Here is a 27,659-nt window from a genome sequence, read left to right on the forward strand (position 1 = left end):
TAACTATGTTTAGAATATAAATAGGAACAAAACTTGGAAGAGAATTTGGAAAAATAGTTGCTTTGTCAGAGATAGTGAAATGAATATGAATCCTCAAAAAACTGGGCTTAAAAAAACCCAAACAATGTCCTCATCCTTACAGAGATAAAATGAGGGAATGTTGGGTTCTTAACCACCTACTGGAGACGAACACAAGACCTGAAGCAGTGGGAACTGTACCGGTTGGTGTCACTACCTTGTCATTATGACACACGAAAGGAGGGAAAGCTCTAGGGAGACAGAACGAGGTTCTGGCCTTCCCTCTGGCCGAGGTTCTCGGGATCGGCTGCCCAGTCTGTTCCTGAGAGTCCATGTTTTCAAAACTGAACTCATTCACCTTCATCTTCCCTATTCCTCGAAAAGGCTTTGCCCTCTTGGGTGATCTCAGACAGCTCCTTTCCCTGGGTTATGGGCTGGTCTCCTCTCTTCCGTTACCTCAGGTCGCTGTCTTCATTCAGGCCCCATAGCACTGTGATCACCGCATTCCCTGAAGTGCTGGCTTCCTGCACCCGAGCTTTCCCGGGACTGTCATATCGATCTGACAGCACAGCTCCATGACCCACGTCCTACTGTTCAAATATTTTGTTCCCCAACGCTTAACAGGACAAAGGCCAAATTCCTCCTACTGGTATTTAAAGCCCTCTATGGCCCAATTCATCTTGCCAGACTGGTTTCTCTTATTCTCCATTATCAAACTCCATATTCCCTGGGCACCCTGTCCTGTGCTTTCCCAACTCCATGGCTTTGCTCACATATGATGTCTCTTTTAGTAAAAATGCCTCACACACCCATCTGCAAAGGTTTAGCCCGAGTGCTGTGCCCCCAGGATGCCTGTGAACCCAGGTGAAATTACAACTCCCTTCTCTGAATGCCTACTTCATCCTAGAGGTGTTTATCATTTGCAACCAGATCACAAACTCCAGAAGGGCAAGAAACACTTGAGATTTGCCTTTCCAGTGTGTCCTACGGGATATGGTCTATAGAAAGTGACAGGACAATATTTAAAATCTAGTAACAGTCCCTGATACATTCACAGGCAGCAGTATGAAAAGTGACTTTCTCTCTTCCCAAGCTTGCCCCAGCATGTAATGAAGGCATCCTCCCTGCCGTGATGCCTCTCAACAGTCCTTCAAGGTCAGACACCAGATTGGAATATTGTTATCTCTGGTACCTCTTACAGAGCTCGGCCAGACAGGTAATGCAGAGAATGAGAGGAACAAAGCCAACTGAGCGGTTTTTCTGCCTGGTTTCCGATTAGTCCGAATCCTACAGTGATGGGGTGTGCTACTTCATATTCATGGCAAGAAGTTCAAACAGCACAGAAGAACTCTATGTTCATGAAGAACTCACCTGCTGATACCCCAAGTTCCCAAACTGATTCATTTCATTGGCTTGGCCATAAGCTTCTTAAGAGGAAGGACTGTACATTTCCAAGAAACTTGTCTTTATTCTATGGGGTGAGAAAAATCTGTTGGGCAAAGAAAGTACTGGCTCCCTACCCACGAGTGATCTCAAGGAACAAAACAGCCATTACAAGCTGAACTTTTATGCTAAGAGGTATGAAGAGATCAGGAAATGCAACTCTGATTCAAGCACCATGAAATTTTGTCAAGCAAAAATAGTCTTTATTCAAATTTAATGGAAACAGGGGTCACTATACTTTGCAAGACGGGGAAAAATAAAATTAAAAAAAATTCTTTTATTTTCTTTTTTAATATAAAACAATATAATCACAATACCAGAATATGGAACTCTACAGTTTATTTCCTATGGGTTACTGCAGGTATCAATTTTCCTTGACTGTGCTATTCACAACTTTGTTAAGTCCAAAAATATGAAACCAAAGTGGTAGGAAACTTAAGACTTAGCACTTTCACTAAATGGCATACATCAAAGGGCATCAATTCAAGGGCAAAAATGGTTGAACTCACCATACCTACCTATGTCATCATTCCCGCCTTAGAGCCGTCCAGGTACTGAGCTCCTTGTAGGAAAGGCTAGGCCTGAAAGCCAAGGCATTTTGGATATTCTACTGTGGGCCATGAGTAAAGGGGTTTTCAGAGAGAAGATTGTTTCAGTCGAGCAGGAAGGCCTGGCGCCAGGAGGCTTTACGGAGAGGAAGCACTTAGATTTAACAATTGTAGACACACCATTAGGGGAGTTAAAAATGTACAGCAGTGACATATGTTCTACTTCAATCACTTGTGCTACGGCTACCAAACATGTACAAAACTTCTCGGGTAGTTCCAGCTGTGGTTGTAGCCAGTTAGGACCTTGAGTGGGACCTAGATCTAGACCGGGAGGGCGATCTGGATGCGGACCTGGATCTAGACTTGGACCGAGATCGGGTTTTTGAAGCGGACTTTGATCTGGAGCGTGATTCTGATGGAAGGTTTGGTTTTGATTTGGAATTGGACCTCGACCGGGACCGGGTCTCCTGATTGGTGCCAGCATCCTCGCCCTCCCCTCGGCCTTCCCTCTGGCCGGACTCGGACTTGGCATGTTCCCGCTCCTTCGACATCGAGCGGGATGGCGACCTGGACTGGGAGCGGTCGGCATCTTCCTTCTTCTTCTTCTTGCTGCTGCTGCCCGACTTGCTGTCTCGCTTGCCGCTGCGTTTTCTGCTTCTCTGGCTCTTGCTGCGGCTGCGGCTGCGGCTGCGACTGCGGCTCTCCTCCCGGCTTCTCTTCCTGCTCTTCCTCTTGTCTTTGCTTTTGCTGCGACTCCTGCTGCGGCTCCTGCTGCCTCCCTTGCTCCTGCTCCTGCTCTTGTGGAGGCCTTTCTCCTGACTCCGGCTCTTCTCCTTGCTCCTGCTCCTGCTCCCTCGCTTCTCCTCCTCCACCCGCCTCTCCTGGCTCCTGCTTCTGCTTTTACTCTTGCTTTTATGACGACTGGGACTCCGGCTCTTGGACTTCTCGGTGTTGTCACTGTTCTGGATCTTCTCTTCGGCTTGGTCTTTACTCTTGCTGCGGTGCTTGTCTGCGCTGTGGCTGCGGCTGCGGCTCTTGTCATCCTTGCTGGGGCTGCGGCTTTTGGCCTTCTTGCTCCGACTCCGGCTTTGGCTGCGGCTGCGGCTCTTGCTCCGAGAATGGGAGCCCGACCTGAGGAGACACGGCAATGTCCAAGTCACATGCAACTTCATACCTGATGCTAATCATGAGATGGAAAGACCGAACAGTGTGGCGCTGTGCCCCCCAACGTTACGTATGGCCCATGACAGCTTTCTGAACCCCCATGATTCTAGTCCAGAGCTGGAAAAATCGAGGTGAGGGCGGATTGGTAACATGATTGAAATCAGTGTGGCAAATGGTACGGGTGCTCCCTGCCCTCCTCCACTTACACCACGGAAGACCTACCTGGACCGAGATCTACTCTTCGAATGACTGCTTTTGCTGCTGCCACTTCGGCTTCTGCTCTTACGAGAATGTCTGCTTCGAGAGCGAGATCTAGCGGAAGAAAAAAAATTTTTTAAAACAACAGTTGTTGACAAAAGGCTAGCTGAATAGTCAACTAAGACATTTTTTTAATAAAAAAAAATGTATAGCACTGGCTGTGTTCAAAGTTGAAAGAGAACTCCTTCCTGTGGCCTAGGCACACAGATCTAGTCTCTCACAAACATTCCACCTGGATGGTTGACCTGGAACTCTTAGCATCTCTAATCCTGAACTCACCTTCCACCCCAAGACCCGCTCTTTTTGCTGGGTTCCTTCCTTATTTCCACTGATGCCACTGTTATTTACTCAGTTCCTCATACCACAAACCACAGCTACCCTGGACTCTTCTCTCTCCTTCATCCTCTTATATACTGATGATTCTGCCTTTTAATCTTCTCCACTCTATCCACCTCTGCTGCTGTCCCCCATGGTACCATCTCTCTCCTGGTACCATGACAGCCTCCCACCTAGTCTTCTTGCATACACTTTTGTCCCTTACCTATCTATTCAACCTACTGTGACCAGAAGGCTATTTTAAAAATACACTCTAAGGTTAAGAAAATCTTTAAGAAGCCAAGACTGTGGATTCTTATCATTTCCTACTGAAAGCAATCAGGGTTCCTTGGGGAAAATGACTGATCCCAGGTGTAAGGAAGGAAATGTACAAGATGGGCCTAGAACATCTCATGACAGAAAGAGGAAAACTTTCAAAGATTCCTGGGCACCATTATCTATAAAAGAACTCTTGCCAAAAATGTTTACAGTGTATCTCATTCACAACTCTCTGGATCTAACTTCCAATAGAGTACGAGTTCGATGATACCAAGAGGAAACAAGATACATTCAGAATGTGGGAAAGTATTAAAAACAAACAACAAAAACTAAGATAAGTAAGTATAATAGGGGCAACTGGGTATGGGGACTGCTTAAGACTAAGGAGACCTAACAACTCCTTGCAATGTGTAACTGGATTGGATGATCCTCGTCAGGAAAAAAATGCAGCTATAAAGATATCCATGGAATAAGTGGGGAAACTGGAATATGGCCTGGACATTAGAGGACTTTACAGAATCACTATTAATGTTCTTAGGTCAGAAAATAGAAGTGTGGTTATCCACATTCTTGGAGATACATATTGAAGTATTTGTGGGTAAAATGCCATAATTTCTACAACTTCCCTTCAAATGCGACAGCAAAATAAATGTATAGGATGTGTGTATAAACACACACACACACACACACACACACACACACACACACACACACACACACACACAGAAAAAGGAAGAAGGAAAAATGCTAACTGTTGAAGCTAAAAAGAGGGTATATGGGTGTTTGTGAACTAGTCCTTATGTTTGAAAATGACTGCAATAAAGTTTGGGTAAATATTTAGTAAAGTACATTCAAACAAAAATCAAACAAAACCAAAATACTGAAATAGGAACCAACTTGAAGGGCTCTCAACAACCAAAGACAGAACAATTTGAGCATAAAAAATTATAACTGTAACAGATGAAATATTAAACATATAAACATCTAAGAATTCATTCAAAATGATACAACCAACTTCATCACCACTTTTTGGGTTGCTAGGGCACATTTAATAATCTGAAAGTTGGTAAATAAAGGTATCAAACTTTTATTTTGTATTTCCCATAAAAACTCTATTTGAGGATAACAAAGAATGGATGAGGAAAACCATCCTTTATAGAATTACAGCCTTTAAATGCAGAAAGAATGATAAAATTAGAAAGTCATCATTTTGCAACCGCCAATGAATGGTTCTAGGTAATCATTATCAATAGGTGCTAAAACTATTAGATAGAATGTTGATGCAGAACTTTATAATGGATTGCTTGACATCTCCTGAACACACTGATGCATGCTTCATCATCCAAAGTGGGACATCAGACACCACATAGGTGATGCAACAGAAAGTACAAAGCACTACTTATTAAGTGCACCTGGCCTTACTCTAAATGCCTCAAGATCTAACTACCAGTTTACAGGAAATATAGAGGACAGAATAAAGGATAAATATGGGGGACAGGATAAAGAACACCACTGCAAGGATGCAATCAGCAAAATCTCAAGTATGGGAAAATCTTCAAAACAGATAACCATTTTTTTTCAGCAACTAAATGCACGGAAAATAAAAAGAGGGTGAAGGAGGACATATCAGTGATTAAAAGGAGAATTAAAAGATAGGTCATCTAGTTGCAACGTGAAGACCTAGTTGGGATCCTAATATGAACAAACTGCAAAAATACATATTTGAGACATATGAGGAAATTAAATACAAATCTGGTAGCTGGCATATGGCACTGTGATTTTACTGAAGTATTTACAGGCAGAGTGACAGGATGTCTAGACTTGCCTTAAAACAATGCAGCAGGAGAGGGGTGATGAAACAAGACTAGCAAAAGAAAAAGTACTGAAGATGGACAGGTGACAGGTATAAGGGGAATTCAGGGTTCATTAAACTATTTTCTTTAATGCTTTACATATTTGAAAATATCCGTAATAAAAAGTTAAAAGGCAAAACAACAAAACCTGAAAACTCAGAAGTCTCTAATGACTTCCCACTGCTCTCAAGTCCTAACATGGCCCATGGCTCAGCAGGATCTGGTCCTTCTCTGTCTCCCCTCAAGCTCCTCTCCTCTGCTTCCTGCTCTACTCCATCCACACTCTGGGAAACTATCCTGGCCCCAGGCATTTAAAAAAAAAAATGCTGTTCTCTCTACTAGAAAGGCACTTCTCCTCTCTCTGCCCACCATCTCCAACTTATCTGTTGGGGATCAGCTTCTAAGGCGTGAGGCATGTCCTTAGGAAAGCCTCTGCCAGCTCTCCAGACTGGTTGTGCTGTGTACATTTCCTCTGACATACTTGACACAACGGTAATTATTTGCTTGATGCTTGTCTTCTACACTAGACTGAGTTACATGAGGGCACGGACCATGTTTGACTTGCTCCTGGCCCATTTGAAGAGCAGCTGCCAAATAAGACAAAGTCAGTATATAAGAGGATGAAGGAGAGAGCGGCAGGAGCATCTGGGAGAGTAACTGCAGGACTAGCAGCCATGCTGCCCCCAATGAGGGTATAATCTGAGGGACCTAAGAGATGTGATAGAAGGTCACTGATATCTGTTCTCAGAAAAAGGACTTTACTTCTATTTGTACTCATGACATAAGAGTTCCGAGAGCTTTACAAATAAATGTTCAGTTCAAAGTTGAATTGTGAACCAGATGTAACCACGTTACTGAGAATTCAACAGGAGAATGAAAATGGATTATCTAGGTACTCATTAATGAATTTAGTGAGCTCCAACACATAAAGACATCAACGACAGTACCTCGAGTGACTCCGGCTCCTGGAGTAGGACCGGCGTCGTCTAGAACCAGGCTTGTCTTCGACTAATCTGATTTTTCTGCCATTGACTTCAGTTCCATCTAACTTTTCCAAAGCTCTTTTCATATCCGAATAAGACACAAATTCAATCACCCCTTCATTTTTGCGTCCCTTGTGAGCATCTGCATACGTCACTTCCCCTGCCTGACGCATATAATCCTAAAGAATAAAAAAAAATCACCGAATAGGTTAAGACACAGTGTGTTAAAGCAGTTAATCCAATCACTAAAGCCACCCCCCCCCGCCTTCTTTTAAGAAATGCTACCTTTCCTCAGAATGGAGTTTACTTTTAAAATATTTCCATCTGTACACCAATCATTTACTGAGGTTCTTTAAAGCATGAGGCATTAGGCATGTGGTACAGATAATTAATAAATATTTAACTGCTCTTTTCAACAGTTATGTGTAAATACAAAAATTTTTAGTTAACTATCATTTTCTAAATTTTATAGTGGCATGTTCCTTGTTTATAGAAGCTTTAGAAGTTCATATCACTACATTTAAGACTTTTACATTTCATTATAAATCTTTGTTTAAAAACATGGATAGATACTGACAATTATCTAAGGTAAAATGTAAACAAATGGAAGACAAAAAGGCCACAGAAAAGTATTTTCCAGGTCTGGCTTCAAAATGGTATGACCATCCATGTCCCTTCACTACTCTAAGCCTTTTCCCTCACTCTCTTTGGGGACTTATGGACACTGTCCCCACATTTCTTTATATAGAACATGTGCTTGATATTTGTGGAATAAATATATGAATATCCAGTAGCAGGTCATTTGTTATTGTTCTCTCCATATTTTATAGTTATAAACCTTGAACACGTGCCATTTGATACTATTTCTTTGCTCACTGCGTCATAAAATGTTTACATGTCTTAATATACACAATTGTCATAATTAGTGTGCCCAATACTTTTTCTGAGCATTTCCCAAGAGTTGGGACTTTTAGGTTATACATAGTCTTTTGCTATTATTAATAATACAGCAATGAACATCTTTACACAAAAACTACTATACTTCAACTAAATTACTTGCAGAAGTGGGGGTTCTGGGTAAAGGCAGGAAGCCCATATAATTTACCAGGCAAAACAGGATACATTTGAGAGTGAATGAGGAAGCTATTAAGTTATGCCAAGACTGGGACTTTTAACTAAAGTAATGTGTGTAAGTCGAGATATGTGACATCTGGCAATAGGCCTGAAAAATGTCACTACTTTTGTTCTATACTGTCATACTTCCCAATTAATAACAGCAGCAGCTAACGTATTTAGTGTTTATTGTATGATAGGTATGATATAATTAATTTAGACTCAAGTACAGCCACACGGGGTAGATACAATCATTACCCTCACTATACAGAAGAAAAAAAGTGAAATATAGATGTTAACTAAACTGCTCAAGGCCGTTCAAGTAGTAAGTGAATGAGCTGGGGTCTGAACACAAGCAGCCAGACTACAGAAGCTGGATTCTTAATACAGTCACGCTGTGCTTCACAACAGGAGAAATGTGCTGTTAGGCAACTGCATCATGGGAATGTCAGAGTGCGCTTAGACAAGCCTCGGTGGTACCACGTACCTCATAACTAGTTATATGGAATACCACTGTCATACAGGCGGTCCATCAACTGACCAAAATGTTGTTATGCAGCGTACGACTGTACTGCCCCACACTGGGTTAAACTACCAATTCTCAATGACACTACTATATAAATCTCATCTCAATGCCATCATCACTGAGTGTTATGAATTTACAAATTTTAAAAAGTAACACTATCCTTTCAATGTGTTTTATTTTTGCATTGCCTTGATTAATAGCTAGCATTTATTATGCCAGAAACCATTATAGGCTTTTTATATATGAAAATGCATTCAATTCTCATGATAACCTTGAGTAGAAATGAATATTAGTCCCATTTCATAGCTGAGAGTATGAAGCACAAGAGGAAAGTAATTTGCTAAAATAAATAACTGCTATATGGCAGAGCTGGGATTCAATCCAGGCAGGCGAGCTCCAGAGCCTGCTCTTAAGGCTACCCTGACTTACTAGGAAATCGGCTTTATGACTCTCTTTTCCTAAGAGTGAAAATACCAAAGGTACAGAACGATAAAACTAACTGAGGACGTTGGCTAGGCTCCATTAAACTAAAAAAACGAAAGCCTTTCCAGTTTTACCCAAAACGTTCAACCCTTAACTCTCAGAATACTGGAATCATCCCTTCAGCAAGTGCCATCTTTCTGGCAGACACTCAGGACCTGCTGTAAGGTTGACAACCAACACAATGCACTAGAAAAAAACACCAGATTATGTCCTTGTCCCAGCTCTTTTGCTAAGACCAACTGTGCGAATTAATGCTTTCTGGATCTCATCTGTTTTATCTAAAAACTGTTGGAAGCACATTTAAAAACATAAAAAATATATAAAAGTGTTTTTGATAAGTTAAAACTATATGAATATAAAGGATTCCTAACTACTTTTTGCTAATCTTGTATACTCATTTTGCTAGAAATGATTTAATGATGGACTGAAATTGACAAGCAAGATCGGAAATTGTGAATATCCTTTACCTTGTCCTCCTAAAGACATCCCGGTTAAGATATTTACTCAATAAGTTTTTCTTCCCTATTTAGATTAAAACCCAACACTGTTCTCAAAGAATGAGCTGGGATTAGTATACTGGATGGTCAATATAGCACTGGATCTTAATTTCTGACATTAAAACTCTTTTGAGATAAATATTCTATGAAAAAAACTGGTCAGATAGTCATTTTTACCAATGAGGATCTACACTGGAAGCTGACATAAACTTGCGTATTAAAATTAATGTTGCAGGAAAACACTAGTGGTTGAAACTTTTCCTTTAATTAATGAGAAACTACACTGGCATCTCTTTATAATTCTCTATGGAAGAAAATTTCATATAACATAGGTTATCCTGAAAGTGATGGTCCCATAATGTAGAGCAGTAGTGTGACTCTGTTATCTCCTGTACTCCTATGGAATCTTTAATCAAAGACCTTCTAAATGCTTTGGGAAAGCTCCCAAACACATAACGCTATTACATCCCGTGTCTGCCTGTGCCTGCACAAAACTACCTCTTTTCCAACTTTAACTCCTCCTGCCCAACCTTATCCCAGGAGGTTAATGGGGCCCAAACCTTTAGGTCTTGCCAGCTGCACCGACTTGACAAATTTTCCACAATAAGTCTGTATTCTGTGCGAGTAGGAGGGCCATATTTATCTCGGCCACTTCTTCTATAACCATATCCACCTTTGGAAGGTTCAAATAGATAAGATTACTTCAATGGAAGAAAAGGAAAACACGACATAACACATATTCCCCTTAAATATACCATTTATCCCCATCCACATATATTTTAACTCTATCCCCACCCTTAATTATAAACTAGATATTTTTTTAAAAAAGCAATCAACTAAATATGAAAATGTAATTCAATTTACAAAGCTGTAAATATATACTGTCATTAAAGTCTGTTTAAAATTAACATGCATAAATTAAAAACTATTAACAATTTAACAATTTAGAAATAAGTAACCAAATTACTAAATCAGTTACTGGTGTTACTCACAGTGATTAAAGTTTTTGTGAATATTTTATATGAAAAAAACAAAAGATTTTCAGGCACCTATTTCAGTTTAATCTCATCTGTGTCTAACCCTTGGGATCCTCACCACCCAGGTCTAATGGGGAAAGGTTGCGGTCGTCACATGGCTTCCTGTTTTTGGTCAGCCAAGGGCCACAATGGTTCAAAGAGCCACGCATGGAAAGGTAACCCAAGGTCAGCAAATGGAACAGGCAGTCATCTTAGCCTCAAAGGATTCTTTTAATTAAAACATTGAGGTCTTTGTTAAATCTATGTTAAACAATTGCATTACAGAGAAAAACAAAACAACACAAACACACATCATTAAACATTATTTATAAAGTATTAAAACAAGAAATGTCATTAATTTAATTAAAATCGAACATTATCAAAGATGTTTATTTGCAATTTTACATTTAAAAAGATACATAATTTTTAAAACAAATGGCTTAAGTGTCAATACATTTCAATATAATATTAATTACTTTTAAAAATTAACATTTAATAACAAAGGCATGTCATTGCTACAAATGCCCTTTAAATGCTTACTGCGTCCAGAACCGTAACTGCCATCTCGACGTGGGCCGCGGGCATGCTCAACAATTACTCGCTCACCACAAAGGTCTTTGCCATTCAGTTCATAAACAGCATCATCTGCATCACGCAGATCATCAAACTCCACAAACCCATATCTAAAAGAGAGCAAACAAAATCCTGGTTAGCACCATTTTGACATCCAGCTTCACTAACATTAAGGAAAAAGCAATGAGGTTCATGCTTAGCAAAGGTTAGGTGGGGTTTGCAAACTAAGGATTCGCTTTCTCTTTCCTTTAGCTGAAACCACTTTTCTTTGTACCAATAGGCATTACAAGAAGATAGGGAGACTTATCAAGGTAGACGCCCATCTTTCTAGTAGGAGGCTGACTAAACAAAGAGACCACTTCTTTTGTTCCCCAAGTAGCTGGTGGCAACTGCAAAGACCTCCACCTTGGTATAAGATATCAAAATATATAATTCTACAAGATTGACTGTTTGCTCTTTCAAATCGCATGAAACTCATCAATTAGACCTAAATTCAGGTACTGTGTCTTAACTGTTAAATCATGTTTGGAATAACATACCAGGTTAAAAAATAATCACAGTATCTCGAACCTCCTTGGTGAAAGATTTTTTTTTTTAAAAAAAGTTCCTGTTCCTCTACCTAACAAATTAGCCACGAGTGAATTTAATGTTCTAGAAATTATCAGTGAAAAATATTTGGAACTATTTACTTCTTCATGATATTCCAAATTCATTTCTATGAGGTTTTAGGTAGGCTGGAGTTCTTTAAAACATATACACACCTGTGCAAACTTCTATACATACTATTGCTAGGAATCTCTCAGCGAAGACGTTTGGTGGTTTAACACATACCCAAAACACCCTACCCCCAAGCTTATTAATGTCTGTTTCATAGTACAACTTATAAAACGAAAGCATAAAATTTTAAGATATCTATAAGTAAGGTTAAACAAATAACCTATAAACTATATCATCAATAAACTTGTAGCTTGGTCTAAAATGGCTGTGAAAAGTCTAGCTTTGAGACCACTGCCTACATTCAAAAACCAAAATCATCTAAATGATCGTACTTGATCACAATGAAAGTTACCAGCAAAGTCTTTAAACTCTAACATAGCTGTGTACACAAGCAAACACTGACTAGCGTTCCTCTGTGTTTAAACATACTGCAAACTAAAAACAAGCTACAGGGCTTGCCAGAAGTTCATCCAGTCTGACCAAAACGATTCATTTCTTTAGCATGTAATGCTATACTCAGCAACATGTTTAGTGAGAGAACTCAGACTTGTAGGATTCTGCCTTTACTGAGAGTTCCTTTCCAATAAGAGTCTCTCAGGTGACAATGTACAGCTAACAACTTCGGAGGGTTCTTTATGCTGAAATGTCTATGAATGGTATTTAAACATTAAGCATCACTGAATCTCAACTCTGTTACAAAGACTGTAACACAGACAAACACAGTTGTTTAATAGGAAATGTTTTGCAGTAACACAATTCAGAAGCCACCTGGCTCAATTTATTGGCTATGAAGTCTTTAAAACAGTTCCATGCTTCCAAAGGCTGGAAGTGCTAGATAGCTTAATAAGAATGATTGTGAACATGATGTTATATTTAACAAAGCAAGTTAAACTTCTCCAAATTATTGACTTTCTATGTAAAAAAGTGCTTTAGTCACTAAAAATCTCTAATAGATAATATACTGCAGCTACTTTTACCTTTTTGGCATAAGTCATAAAAAAAGCTATACTATCATTTTTACAGGAAAAACTTAAAAAGCAAATTAAAAAAAAATCAAATCTAACCATCTTCCACTTAGGTTTATTTGCAAATAGATCACAAAGACCTTCCACATAAAAGTACCTTCCTTAATTTAGTTGTCAAGACTGGTCACAGGTCTGCTTTGCTCACAGCTTCACTGCTCTTGGCATCATATGAAAGCCCGATGCCACGTAAAGATAAAACATTCAACATAGGCACGTTGAAATGGCCTCCACACCCCTCTGAGAGTTATATACTGGCCTGGCACCACTCAATGACTCTAACTCATTTAATGTGATATCAGAAGGAAAACACTGACTCCTAAAGATTAAATAAATAAATCACAGAGACATCTAAACAGTTTTCATAAAAATAATTAGGGTTTACAACTCTTTGGGGGTCAGAAAATGTAAGACTCTAAGTTCTGCAAGTTGTCTGAAATAGAATGCCAAACTTCTGTTAATGACAACTGATGCGGATGTCAGACTCAAAGATCGTCCTGTGCGTGCTCATTCTGTTCCAAGGCTCACATGAAGAACTCACCCTGACCTCTAAGGGAAAATAAAAACAATCTGTTAAGTGAACCTAAAACCAAAAATGAACACTCAGACACACCTTCCCAATAAAATTTTTCCCTGACTTGTAGGGGGCCAATTTGTGTTATTAGAGGGTAATGGCCCCTACAGTCCTTTCTTAATATTTACTTCTAAAAAGTAAACAGGTAGGTCACTTAGCAGCAACATTTTTGGGCTATACAAGTCACTTACTGAAATAGCTGACTTGAGATCAAATTTGTTTCACAGGAAAATTCTGGCTACGACTCTGTGAAAAGCCTCAAAATCTATTTGGAACATTTTAATGTCAAAGTCCAGTCCAAGGGTAAATCAGGCAACCTGTCACTTCTCTCTGCCACTGACATGCTGGGTGGGTTTGGAAGATTCAATGAAATATCCTCCTTCACCACAGACCATACCTGATAGGGACTCTTGTTCTGACAGCAAAGACCAGGTCAGTGTGGTTGCTTCTACTATATTACTGTTTATTTAGATGTGCTTCACTCAAAGAATGACTTTATTTCATTCAACAGAATGAAAGGGTCCCCCAAATAAGGCAGAAAGACTAGAAATAACAATAACAATAAAATGCTACTTAACATTTATTAAATAATTTCCATATACTAGACAATGTTATCTCATTTAATATTCACAATACTCAAGAGCCAGGTACTATTATCCCTGTTTTACAGATGAGGAAACTGAGGCACACTCTAACTAGTAAGACTGGAGCAGCAAGAACTGGCCTGGGTTCTAGTCCTTGTTCTCCTATAAAGCAACTCTGAAAAGCACATTTAAATAATTTTATTTCCCTGAGTCTAATTTATCCGTGAAATGAGGGAGCTATACTACACATTGCTACAGTTTCTCCTAACAGCAGAAGTATGACAGATAAGTTAGTCCTTCTCTGGTTTAATGATGGGATAATTTGAACCAACATGGTAGCACCAGAGGTATATAAGTGACAGATGAAGAGGAATAAATTTATTTATCATCTTATAAAATACCTTTAAAAACCACTGTATAGGTCCCTATTTTAATTTTACTTAAATATTTTTACTATCTCTAAATTTTTAGTGCCTTCAAGAAGGTAAAGTGCTCCCTGGTAACTAACATCAGATAATCTTTCCAAATCCATCTTAATATCCCTTTGTGTTTCACAGAAAGTAACATGAAACTAATCTCTGTTCCCCAAAAGTACTCTCCTTTTGAACACTTTGTCAAAGGAAAAGGGGATATAAACACACACACACACGTATGTACACATACTGTATGTATCAGCATGTGTGTATACATGTTCAGATTTCTCTGGTGTGACCTGTGAATAAACCTCACAAACACAGCCCAACAGATACGTTTCTTAATTCTAGCCACAGGCACCCTAACTCTTCTGTTCTGTTAAAGACAAAGACCTTCTTTCAATAATTCTAGTATGAGAATGAAGGTGAAGGAATTCTGGAGAATGAATCTAAGACAAATTAAGAAATCCCTTTATGTGACTGATAAAAGCAAAAACAAACAAACAAACAAAACCCTCCAATATTCCTCCTCTTATTAGACTCCCAGATGTCACATCTCTCAACCTTTCTCCCCTATGCCTATGTGAAAGAACACAAAGAATGGCCTAATTTTTAATTAAAAGAAAACTCCTTTCTTCAACATTTCTCTGTTACTGCCTTTTTCCAAACTCTTCCTCTGGGTCACATTTTATCCTGACAAATTTAGTCGAAAAATGATAGGAGGGGAGTTCCTGTCATTTTCTCCCTAAAAAAAGTGGGCACCATGATTCTTACCAAGTATAGACAGCTATCTAGACACCACAAACAAAGCCACACTGAATGACGTGGGCTGCTCTAAACTTTAGTCCAGTGGTTCCCAGCCTTTTTGGCACCAGGCACAGGTGCTCCTATGAGAATCTACTATCTGATGATAGGAGGTGGAGCTGAGGCAGTGATGCTAGTGCTGGGGAGCAGCTGCAACTACAGATGAAGCTTTGCTCACTCCTGCCGCTTACTTCCTGCTGTGCGGCCCAGTTCCTAACAGGCCACTGACCAGGACCCCTGCTTTAGTCCATTCTCCACCATTGACGATGCTATGGTTTTCCTCACTCAACATCTAATGTATTGCTCAGGCTCTCAGTCAGATCTCGAAAATGCTAGAATTGTAACGACATGTTATTCAAACTAAAGTTACTTCAAGACTTCAATTTTAGAAGAATTTACCCAAGAATAATTATCGTCTGAGCTTGTGCTGTTGCTAAATAGGCTTTCCCTGATTCTAATAATCTTTACCAATGGTTCCAAATATCACTGTTTTACTAAAGAGGATGTAGTTATCTCACCCCTTTTGGAATGGCTTAGGGTCAGCTCTGTCTTCCAAACATCATCTCTGAAGAGGGAGACTGGAGATAAATAAGTCCTGTCTGAAAATGATGAACATGACTTGCTCTGGAGATATATATGCTGATCAGTAGCTAATTGGGCAGGGCGTGACTAAGGGGGTGCTCGACACCAGCTAACTGACAGGGAGTGGATATGGGGAGCAAGGGAAAAGCAAGCCTCCATGCGTGTGCCTGCGGTCACCCACCAACACTGCTTACTGAGGGGCATGCCTTGGATGTTCTCTCTGTGAGAAAAATGTGCCCCTTTCCACAGTGGATCTCTGCTCACCTTTGTCCTAAAACTGTGCCACATGCTTTTCTTTGTATGTGGACATGACAGTCCTCAGCCAACCATCAGCAGGATGTGAGTTTTGTTTTCCCAATGTGGTGAGCCATTCCCACATTCACTCATTTTCCTTGTAAGAACCGAACCTCTCCATGGCTGGTCAGGATTAGGGATGTTGCTGTAGCCAAGGAAAAATTTTCATCTGTTGAAGTTAACCCATGGGTTGGCTTGAACCCTCAAACTAGGGTCAATAGCACTGTACTTTAAGGGCAGAGTCCTTAAATCTACCCTGCAAGAAATGGCATTCAGTGAACAGGAATCAAACAGCTTTCTTTCAAAGCACTCAGGTTGGTCATATGCTTCTGCCAACTTTGTGTTACAAGGTGAAAAAAGTTAGGACACACTGACAGGATGGTAAGAAAAAACAGTAATTCTGACTGTCTGCATAAAGTGCTTGGAAAACTGCAGAAAGACACTTCTGCAGCCAATCTCGAGTGCTCAGGTGAGGCCAACTCAGAGAAAAGCTTGTGAGTGAGACCTGTAACTGCCCCTAATTCCAAAGGTCCACAACATTCCAGGGAAGCAGTGATCAGGCCCTTAAGTAGAATTAACCCATGTCACATTCACTTCTCTGGGTCACTGATTATGGTTGCAATCAGACCTTCCTGGTAACAGAAGGGTGTTTATAACCCACAACTAGGAGTTCCTACTACGTGAAGTGGATTCTTGACATCTTTTCCTATCTTGAGACAGGAAGGAGGCTGCTCTGGGCATTCTGGCCTCCCTTTCTTTAGCCTCAGAAGAGGGAGGGCCATCAAGGCCACCCGGAGAAGGCGGATGACTTACCCGTGCTCACTGAGTAGCAGAGCTGGGGTGCGACTTCAGGGCTCACCAATACCCAGTCTGGGGCTCTTTTCACGTCGGCAAACTGGCAGTTCCCGCACACCAAGAGCTCTCTGATTAGAGCTAGTGTGGATTCCTGGTCTGCAAACGTTGGCCACAGCTCAGTCTGCACTTGATCTTTCCCCACCTTCAAAGAAGAAAACCTACCTCATGATTTCTCTCTTCTGGATTCCTAATCATCTGATTGATTCCCAGTAACCTTGTAATTACCTCTGATTATTCTTCTCTGGTTGCCTGTTCAGTCTATTGCCTAGTTCTATAATTTTCTCACTCTGTTGGGCCCTCAGGGCTATCTATTCCTGTTTTATCAACTTACTTAATTCTAGGATATGGCTATTTTTATTTAGTCAACTTGTCTCTTTACATGTAGCAAGGAAGGTAAGCTGCTATCATTCCTTTGCTCAGAGATCTGTGACTCCTAAATATCTTTATGTCATTCTCTAAACCTGGAATGCCTGCAATTACATATAGTGAATCACATCAATCTTCTTCCATTTACTCTTTCGTGAGTCTCAGAAACTTGCCCAACTCCAATCATTTTAGCATTTTTCTTTAGCTTCAGCACTTTATTCCATTTTATGTTTTACATAAAAATGTTTTATGGCCTTTCAAGCCTTGTTCTTTCTTCTTTGTGCTTATCTTCTCATTTGATTATGAGCTCTTTAATATTGAGCACAGTGCCTTGCACGTAGTAAATAATTATTCATAATGTTTCATTCATTCCTCATATCATAGGTGCAGAGTATACTACTACTCAACTACTACTACTGCTGCTGCTGCTGCTGCTGCTACTACTACTACTACTACCATTCCTATCCTCCTCCTCCTCCTCCTCCTCCTCCTACTACTACCACCATTCCTATTTTACAAAAGAGAAGGCTGAGGCTTGGAGAAGCGAAGCTCAGTGTCAAGGAGCTCATAAGTAGTATACTATGTGAACCCAGATCCATCTGACTCTAAAACCCAAGCTCTTAACCACAAAGTTACATTGCCATAATAAAGGCAGATGCTTCTCTCCCACAGTCCTGAGTACGATCCTTTCCATTCAACAAATGCTGCTACTTGACTTGATAATCTAACCTCAGATAAGCCAGGTTGTATTAAAGTTTTCTAACACAGTGGGGTAAAGTCTCCAGAAAAAAAAAGAAATTTATCTTGGGGCAGGGTGAAGCACCTCTAAGCTTGGGATATGTGACAACCAGGTTATTTTCACTCTTGTCTTTTGGTTCCCATTAGCCAGTGTCAGCCATCTGGTCCTTCCGAAAACATGTGTGGGTTCAGAACATAACAGACTAGAAGAATAGAGGAAAAATAAGATTATTCTCTGCAATTCCCATTCTGGAGGTCCCATTTCAACCCCTAGAATGTCTTTGGTTTTAGGCTCAGCAAAAATTAGACCAGCATAGATGATAAGAGAGTTGGGCCTAAGGTGGTAGATGTGAATGGATACTGACAATATTTAATATTTAAGAATGTATTTAACTAGTTTTATAGGGAATGATGATTGGGACCAAAAAAATACAAATATAGCATGAATGGTGGGGAAAAATGGACCAGAAATCAAAGAATACTATAAAGTTTACAGACTTCCAACTATACAAAGATTACAGCAGCAACCAGAAAAGTCTTAGCAGATTAGCACTTAAGATCCAATTTAATTGCAAACTACTATTAATATCACTATAGTCCACCAGGACTCTTTCCTTCTTCAAATTCCTTTGTAATAACTTTCACAACTCTGGGGCTTACTATAATCTCATAAAGAAACTAAGACTTAAGAGTAGTTAAGTAATGTGCCAAGGCTACTCAACACTTGAGATTCTTCAAACCCTGGTCCTAACCTAAAATCAACACTCCATCACCATGTTCTACTGTCTCCTACACAGCAATAGAAAGAAGCGGTCCACAGGACCAAACAGTTTGAGAAACACAAGCACCAAGAGCAGAGAGAATCAGTTTTATCAAATGATGTGCTGTGGACACATGATTATTAGTATCTTATGAGAAAATTTAAGTGAATTTTAATTTAAATTCTGCATCTGATGTGTACTAATACTAGTAAGTTGTCAGCATTTATTCTCTAAGCTACTAGTGGAACCAAGCCTACAAATTAACTATCAAAATTTTAACACCAGTCTAGGAAAACAGAGAAAGGTAACAAATCATTAAGAAAATACTAGCTCATCTCTAATGGAATATTCGGAATTTCGCATGCTGGGGTGAGGAAAACAGAATAGAAACAATCATCATCCTAAAAACTAAGGGAAAAAACAAAGTTCCTCCAGAATAGTAGGAGGCAGAGAGGAATATGTATCAAATTCAAATTTAGTCTCACTTTGTAACTGTCCTATGCACCTACCTGACAATTCGAAACTTTTAAAAATGAACTGAAGTTGCTAAGTGATTTCCCTTTTACTAGGCTGCCACTATATTTCTATCCTACGAAATGGGATTACCCTCAGAAGCAACACACTTGCAAATAGTCTGTGGATGAAATTATCACAACAAGTATCTGTCAAAACTGTTATTATTTTGACATTTTAAAGTCAGCATGGCTGCTTTCCTTAAAAGGGGAGCAAACAATCATACCGTGTCCATTCCAATTTTTGGACACTTATCAACATTAAGGGAGTAAATGACGTTAAAAGGTCTCACAAGAAAAGGGGATCAACTACTCCCTAATGATTCACTAAAGGTCATAAAAATTCAATCACAATTAAAAACAATTTAGAAAAACTCAAGAGATGAAAGTCATATAACCAGTTTAGAGTATAACTCTTGAGACGTAAGATAGAATTACTGTATGTTACTTATACTTAATGAAATAAAAGTTTACACTCAGCACTACCTGATTCCACACCAAAGCTACAAAGAAAACCAGTTCCTACTCACTTCTAAAACACAATGGGCGGGGTGACAGGTATTAAAGCCACTTAGAGGTTATGCCTCTGGGACCATCCTGGCTGCTCTCATGTCCCTCATAACTGCCCCACAGTTCCTGGGCTGCAGTCAGTTGCTTTTTCATTTTTATTTTTGATTAAAGATGCCTATACTATTTCTTGAAGATAGCCTTCCCTTGACATTGGTCATTTAGTATTTTAATGAAATTCTTTTAACATTAATGGATGGCTTCATTTCATGCACAGGAGATAACTTTTCTCAGAGTCGGTGTTACTGGTCTGTGGTTCCTGACTCCTGCTTGCCTCTTTCATTCCTGAAGGCTGAATTCAAACCTCCCTCCCTTCAGACTCCCCTCTTTCTCTAGGTTGGAGGGCTGTTTAGGAAGGCCCCCTCCCCTCTTTTTGGGATCTGGGGCTAAAGACATGGTTGCGAGACCGGATGGAGGGATACCAAGTATCCTTGAAGTGCTTTCCAAGGTATCGTCTGCAGTTCAGAGAGCTCTAGACTTCATGTAGGGCATGTCCTAAAAATGCAGGCATGCAAATTCAGAGCACAGTCTGATCCCTCACCTTCAGGACACTCCAAGACCAGGCAGTCCCAGCAATGCTAATAGGACAGAGGGCATTTAGTCCCACAAATCCTACTTCACTAAGCCAAGACAAAGCTAATACCACTGTACAGCTCTGTGAAGAGTAGTCTGAGAAGGAGAATCACAAGAAGTACCACCTGTCAATTTTTTTTTTGATGATGGAATTTTTTATTTTTTTCAGATATACTGTTGTTAGTATGTAAGAACACAACCATTTATTTTTCAATTACAGTTGACAAATACTATATTAGTTTCAGGGGTACAGAATGGTCGTTAAAGACTGTCATACTTTTGGCAGAAACTTGGCTTGTTGGAAGCCTCTGTTAAGAGACTAAAGACGGAACAGGCTGTGGAACCTGAACCACCTTCTCACCCTTGGAGGCAAGTCCCAAAAGGACAGGCAGGACTGAACCACACGGAAGGAAACAGCATGAGAGAAGCTTTGATTGACACTGTCGTGCTCTATTTGTTATGACTAAGAAAGATCTTATTTCTAGAATTGTCAATAACTAATTTTGTAACCTTGGGCCAGTCACTTAATCTCCCCATGTCTCAGTTTCCCCATCAGTACGAGCAAGAGACAACACTTATTTGTAATGCTTTGATATACTGTATGAAAGATATTTGATAGCTTGATGTATCTTTGATAGCTCTGATATATTTGTATGAAAGATAAATCATACAAATGCACACTGCTAAAATTTTCTAAAGTCTTAAAAATTTCAGTGTTAGCTTACAAATTCCTAAATACTACTTCCAATAGTGTACTGTCAGATGCTTGCAGCCCCTTTCTTCTCAGGAGCTCAAAATACAATTTTCTAGTTAGGTCACCTGGAGGCACCCCAAAATACTGGGAATCCAAGCTGTATTTTATCTAGTCTATATTCTGTGCCCGTCTCTTGAGAAGAGACAAATACTTCACATGGCCCTTTTATACATATAATATCTCAATGAGGAAGGGAGGAACAGAGTATTAAACTAAGGAATAGGAGTTTAAAATGACTAGGCCGAATGATTACAGATACTGTTCATTCATATAATAAAGTGACTGAGAAACTCAGACCAAGAAGTAGAAGTTCTCCAGCCAGGGCAATTTATGCTATTAACATTTAGTCAAATTGCAGTATGGTATTGTCTCTTGGCACTTATTTATTAAAATGACATAAATTTTAAAAATTACCCAAATCTTAGGAAAGATAAAGTAACATACTTATTAACAAAATTTTCTGGAAGTAGGTTCATTCCAACAAGAGACTTCAGTACATAGTGACATTTGTAATAGCCATACTATTAATAAAACAATGATAGAATGCTACTTAATCCATAGTCCTATTTCTCATTATTTCTTATTTGTTTAAGAAAAAGTTCTTCGTTAAAATACATGAGACCATTTCACCTGTTAAATTAGCAAAGATTTTAAACAATATGGATGCTCAACATGATGAAGCTGCCAGGGCAATTATATGGCTACATGCATAGACACTGACAGCGTTGGAAATGTTCATTCTTGCTGTGACACATGAATTTTACTTCACAGTATCTGTCCTAAAAAATGATAAAAATACAAACAAAGTTTTATGTATATGATATCCACCACAGGGTTATTTTTAACAATTGGAGACAACCTAGGTTATTTAGAGACAACCTAGAAAAAATGGTTGGGTAAATCATGATACAGCCATATAATGAATTTTATGCAGCCATTAAAATGACATGTGTAAGAAAGATTTTGATAAAAAAAAAAAATACACGAGATAAGTAGAAAAAGTGGGACATAAAATTGCACTAAGACTATGCCTATGTTAAAGAGATTTTTAATGATACTTCTTTTACACTCTATGCTTTTGGTATTGTCTAATACTTATTTTCTAATCAGTCAAAAGTTATTTTGTTAAAAAGTTCTTGAATCTGTTATACTTAGTAGGCTAAATGAATGAGTCTTAAGGCTTCAAGATAACTTCCACATATGTATTTTAAACATTCTCATTAAAAAACCATGTTATTAAAAAAATTTAGGATAGTTTAGAGTTCAGAAAAATAGAAACTCCCAAACATGGCAGATGAAAATATAAATACTATTTGTCTAGAGAGTAATGAAAATCAAAGGTAGCAAAAGCCTTAAAAATGTGTACATACTTTGACTCTAAATGTTCCAATTTCAGGAATCTGCCCTGAGGTAAGTCCTAGGAATGTGTACAAAGTTTTACATAAAGGATAATCACCACAGTGGTGTATGTGCATAAAACAGTGAAAAACCAAAGACAACCTAATGTCCTGCAACACGGTTATAATTATGTACATTAAATAGCATTTATATATGGGAGTACTATGTAGCCATTAATAATCAAGTTATAGAATACTTAATGTTAGGTAGAAATAGAAAGGCTACCAAATAGAATGTACAGTATGATCTCAAGTTTGTAAAGAAAAGGGGGAGGAATAAGAAGTGCTTGAGTGTATGTACATGTGTATGTTGTGGGTATGTTGTATGTGCATGTGTATGAGAGATTGAGAGAAAAGGCAAAGGCAAAGTCTCTATATTTTTTCGCCCTCTATATTAAAAATTTTTATAATAAACACGTAAAAATTTTAACAATTGGAATATGTGCTGTTTTTGCAATGTTAATTTTAACTACGTATAAACAGAGTTGTTCACATGCTCCTTTAAAACTATTCTCTTTTTAGATAATCATAAAATTAATTCAGAACCAAACTTCTTAACACAGATTCACAGCCTGGAACCCTGTGGGTTTAAATGTGACATTGCTTTTTAAGGCAAACCAAGAACAAAAAGGTGGTGGGGTCCTTTAAAGGGAGAGTTTTTTCTTTTGTTATTCTTGTCACTCATTAGTTGTAGCATTACCATAAAAAACAATAAAGCATTTATCTGCTCTTTGGTGGTGGGTGAAGGTAATCTCCCACATGATTAAGAATAAACTCGTGGTTCAACTAACCAGAAACCAATAACCTGGAACATTAAACTAATTATATTTCCTTTATTGCCCCTTTAAAAGAAAAGACAAGAAAAATACAAGCTCAAATCAAGGATTCAGTCAAGAGAAAATCCCTGCGTAGGTCTGGGGTCAGTGGAGATTCATCTCAGTATCTAACAATGCCCTACAGTGATCAGGGACAAATAGAACAACTTGACTAACTGAGTCAACATATTTAAAAAATTAACTAAGGCACCTTCTTCTTGAAGGAATTTTTAACGAGGATGAAAATAAAAACTTCCTAGTAACACGCAGATATTGTGAAAATCCAATTAAACAGACCAGGACATCCCCCTGAAAATTCTGGCTATTTATAATTTCACTGTAAAATGAAACAAAGGCTCTGAAATTTATAGTCAAACTTCCTTGGAGAGTTTTAATTCATGCCTTTAATAAACTAAAACAAACACTTCAATGATCTGGGGGTTTACCTGTCCAGCTGCTAGGCAAGTAAAATAATCTTAGGATGTGGTTTTATTCATTAGCTAGAATACGGAACGATTAAGATATAAAGATTCATGACCAAAACCACACAATTTTGTGGCAAGAGAAACTACTGCATTAAAAAAACCTTCTACACTTTACATGAAGACAATTTTACGGGGGGTGGGGGTGGGGGAGCCCACAGAATTCACAAATAATCAAAGGCAGCAATAATTACCATAGAGTTGGAAGGATAGAAACAGGTCATTAATATTGTTTGTTGCTTTCTTGACCCCTGGTCCCACGGTGGCTCTTGCTGGAGCTGGTGTGGCAGGTATGAATACAGGAGACCCTAAGGGGATCCGGAGTGGTCTCTATGGTCCAGGAAGATCTACACATCATGTTGGTGATCCTTAACAGAATTATCTTTTTTAGGAGATTACGGCTGCCTGGTACAATGAACTACTATCACACATACCTCTTCTACAAATCCTAAAAGGACTCATAAAATCCCCTCCTGGACACTGAAATCTCATTTGGAGAGTTCATCCACGTCCCTGTTTGGTTGACTTTCCACTATACCAGTACTTAATGCCTATTTAATTAATTCTGAACTTTACCCACTACCCTTCAGCTTAACATGTCTGTCTACTGATATATCTCCCTTCTACAAATTTGAACTCTAGCAATTCTTCAAAGCCCTTTCCACTCAAAATCTGCTTTTGTTTCAATTACTGATAATCACAGTCCAGATATGTTAAAAAATACTCAGGGAGATCAACTAACTATCTTTCTTAATTTCCAGGACTATAAGCTTACACACGTTGCTATTATGCCATTTTTTCCTTGTGTATCTAACTCCTTCCTTTCCAACTCCTCTGCACTTCTGCCATCTAGCCCAGACAATTCTTGCTTGAAATACATCTATATCATTGGTCTTCTGCACAGAAGTAATTTTCCTCTGCAATGATTCCTGAATGCTGCCAGGTGTGCCCCCTTGGTGACTGATCACACCTGCCTTCGAATCCCTTAAGTGACTTCCCATTCTTCATTTCGACCTTGACTTTCAATCAGATTTCATGCATACCATGGTCTAGCAGAATTGTAAGAACATACCGTTTCCCCAAAAGAGGCTGAGATATTTAGGGTCCTGGAAGAATCTATCCTTCCTCTTATTTCACCATTTCTGGGGTTGCTCAATTTTTTTTTCCCCAAGAGCCTTTGACTTCCTATCCATGATTTTGAATTTTTAGTATAAAGGCTGACACTTGTTGTTTCTGGCTTATACTGTTAAAATTTTAGATCCTTAATGAGACTTAATCCAAACTAATTTGTTTCTTAAAATTATTCCTTATTGGACCACCTCCTTATCACTAGTTACGACACACTATTCCCCGACACTTTTCTTTCTTCAAGGCCCAGTCAACTGATTCCTCAAAGTCCATTTCAAACAAATCATTCCAAGTTTTACTTGTTTTGAATTTATAGCAAGAGCAAGAATTTAACTCAAAGTGCATATGTTATAACCATAAACACTTAATTTACTCAAGAACGGAATTCTTTTCTGCCTCTTCCCCAATTCATTTAGCACAGTAGTAGGCATCTGTTGGTGGGTTATCAACATATTTGTTCACTTAGCCATTTTCCTCAACAGTATCAACACCATTTCCTGCTATCATCTGAGTAACTTTAGAAAACAGACCTCACCAAATATGCTTCACGTTAACAAACAGAAGCTAAGATGCCTCCTAAAGATCATGGTCAGATCCCTTTGATCATGACTACTATTTACAGCTATGAGCCAAATGCTTCACAATTATCTCTAATCTTCCTTAAGGAAACTTAAGAGTCCAAGAAGTAACTTGCTTGCAGAGTTAAGTGGTGAAGCTAAGATTTGACCCAGGTCTGTCTGGCTTCAAAATCGAAGCTTTTCCCAAAAAATTTATTCTGTCAACTTACTTGAGCTCTGAAGAAAACAGGGAGTTTTAACTTCATCTCTCAGATATGTATGCATCACAGTAATAACAAAATCCACTTTAGTAAATTCCTTAAGAACTGAAAGCTCTATGTACAAAATGAATAATTTCGTCTTTTACTCTGTCAGTACACAATCTGAGGACATTTTCCTTAGTAAGATGATTCTTCCTAATGATCAATTTAAAATGATTTTTAAAATCCAGTCAACAATCTGATTATACATACAGTAGCTACCAATTTTTTTCCCCAAATGTGCAACTTACATTTAGGCATCTTACATTAATTTCTCAAGTGTTAGTTGCTAGTATTACACAAGGGAGTGAACTGTGGCCATATCAGACCTGTTACAAAGCAAGTCTTTAAAAGAAACACATAAGCCAAGGGTTTCTCTAATACCCAAGATTCACTACTCTGAAATATTCCCTCTACTCCTTTTAATTTTTATATCCATGTCTAAATCCTACTTAAAATTTTTGCATCTTCTCCAGGCCTGACTCCTCACCTGTTTTCTCTGAAACACGTAGCCCCAGCGGCCCTGCTTTGCCAAAGTAGATTAAGAATACAACAGACCATATCCAGAGAGGCAGTAAATTAGCAATTTCGGGCTGTGCATTTCTGAAACATGTAGTCCCTACGGACACTGCTTTGCCATAGGGATACAAGATTAGGAATACAACAGACCATACCCAGGAAGTCAGTAAGTTAGCAATTTCTAGCTATGCGTCTCCATCTACATTGGCTAGCTGAGGCAGGTACTAGCCAGGGTGGCCACTATTATCCAACAAATTCTACAACGATAAAGCAATTTTTCGGCAAGTTGGAGACCGGAAACCACAGCCCGGAAACTCTGTACGCAGTCTTAAAGATAACGAGGTAAGACTTTAATTTACCCTTGTAGAGGGAACGGTGAAGGCCTACAGCACGGCAAGACGATACTTTCGAAACTGTCACTAGACTACTCAAACCGGAGTCTCCCGCCCAAAAAAGTGTGGCACATGGCAAGTCTAAACAGGGCCTCCCTCCAGGGCTCTTCTCCTCGGGAAAGATGCGTTGTGGCCGTCTGATCTATCAGACTGAGGAAGAGGTAAAACAGGAGCAGGAAATCCTGCCTGTTTATTTCCAGCTGCCCACAAGAGCGGGAAAGGTCGGTCTCTAGCCGGCGACGAACAGGGCCTCAGTCTCGGAGCCCAGCAAGGAAAAACCCAGGCGCCTCTAGCTCCCTGGAGCTGTACACTCCCGCCCCGAGCCTCAATCCAACTGGGGTTTTCCGTCTCCCCGTCCCACTCCGAGGCTCACCATCGCTCCCATTATCCCTCCACCACCCCGACCCGCGCAGGCGCAGTGGGAACCGGGGCCTACCCGCGCCCCCGAGGCGCCGCGACTATGGCGGAGCCGGAGCAGGCCGGTAGCAGCTCCGCGCCGGGCAGGCATTCCTCTCCCGTTCCCGCGGCCTCCCTGCCACCGCCAGGGCCCTGTTTCCACCCAGGTGGCCCCTCTTCCGCCCTCCTCACCCGTTCTTCAGATCCACCTCCAGGATCTTCCCGTAGCCCTTGAAGAAGCGCTCCACATCGCGCTCCCGGGCCTGGTAGCTCAGGCGGCCGATGTACACCCGCGGCATTCCGGCAACGGCGGCGGCAGCTTGGCCCGGCCCCAGCCCCCTTAGGCGGCGGCCGGCGAAGGGAGAGCGCGGCGACGGCGGCGGCAACGGGCGGGTGGCGGGACCGACGCAGCCGAACCCCGGCGACGTACGCGAGCACGCAGCTCGCGAGCGCGCACCTCCCGCTTCCCCCGCCCTTGCCGCAGGCGGAGGGTAACGGGAGAGAGCGCGCGTTCGCTTCCCGCCTGGC

General features: G+C 39.9%; 1 protein-coding gene across 1 annotated transcript; it reads right to left on the reverse strand.

The window, feature by feature from the left end:
• Positions 1–1,642: 1,642 nt before the first annotated feature.
• On the reverse strand, positions 1,643–27,659 carry SRSF4 (serine and arginine rich splicing factor 4). Its single transcript, XM_039858691.1, has 6 exons — positions 27,324–27,659; positions 11,037–11,179; positions 10,041–10,153; positions 6,826–7,040; positions 3,396–3,485; positions 1,643–3,140 (listed from the first exon to the last, which is right to left on the reverse strand). The coding sequence occupies exons 1-6, from the start codon at positions 27,428–27,430 to the stop codon at positions 2,306–2,308; spliced, it is 1,503 nt and encodes a 500-aa protein (XP_039714625.1). The 5' UTR covers positions 27,431–27,659; the 3' UTR covers positions 1,643–2,305.

Source organism: Pteropus medius, unplaced genomic scaffold, assembly GCF_902729225.1.
Source record: "Pteropus medius unplaced genomic scaffold, Ma_sr-lr_union100, whole genome shotgun sequence".
Classification (NCBI taxonomy): Eukaryota; Metazoa; Chordata; class Mammalia; order Chiroptera; family Pteropodidae; genus Pteropus; species Pteropus medius.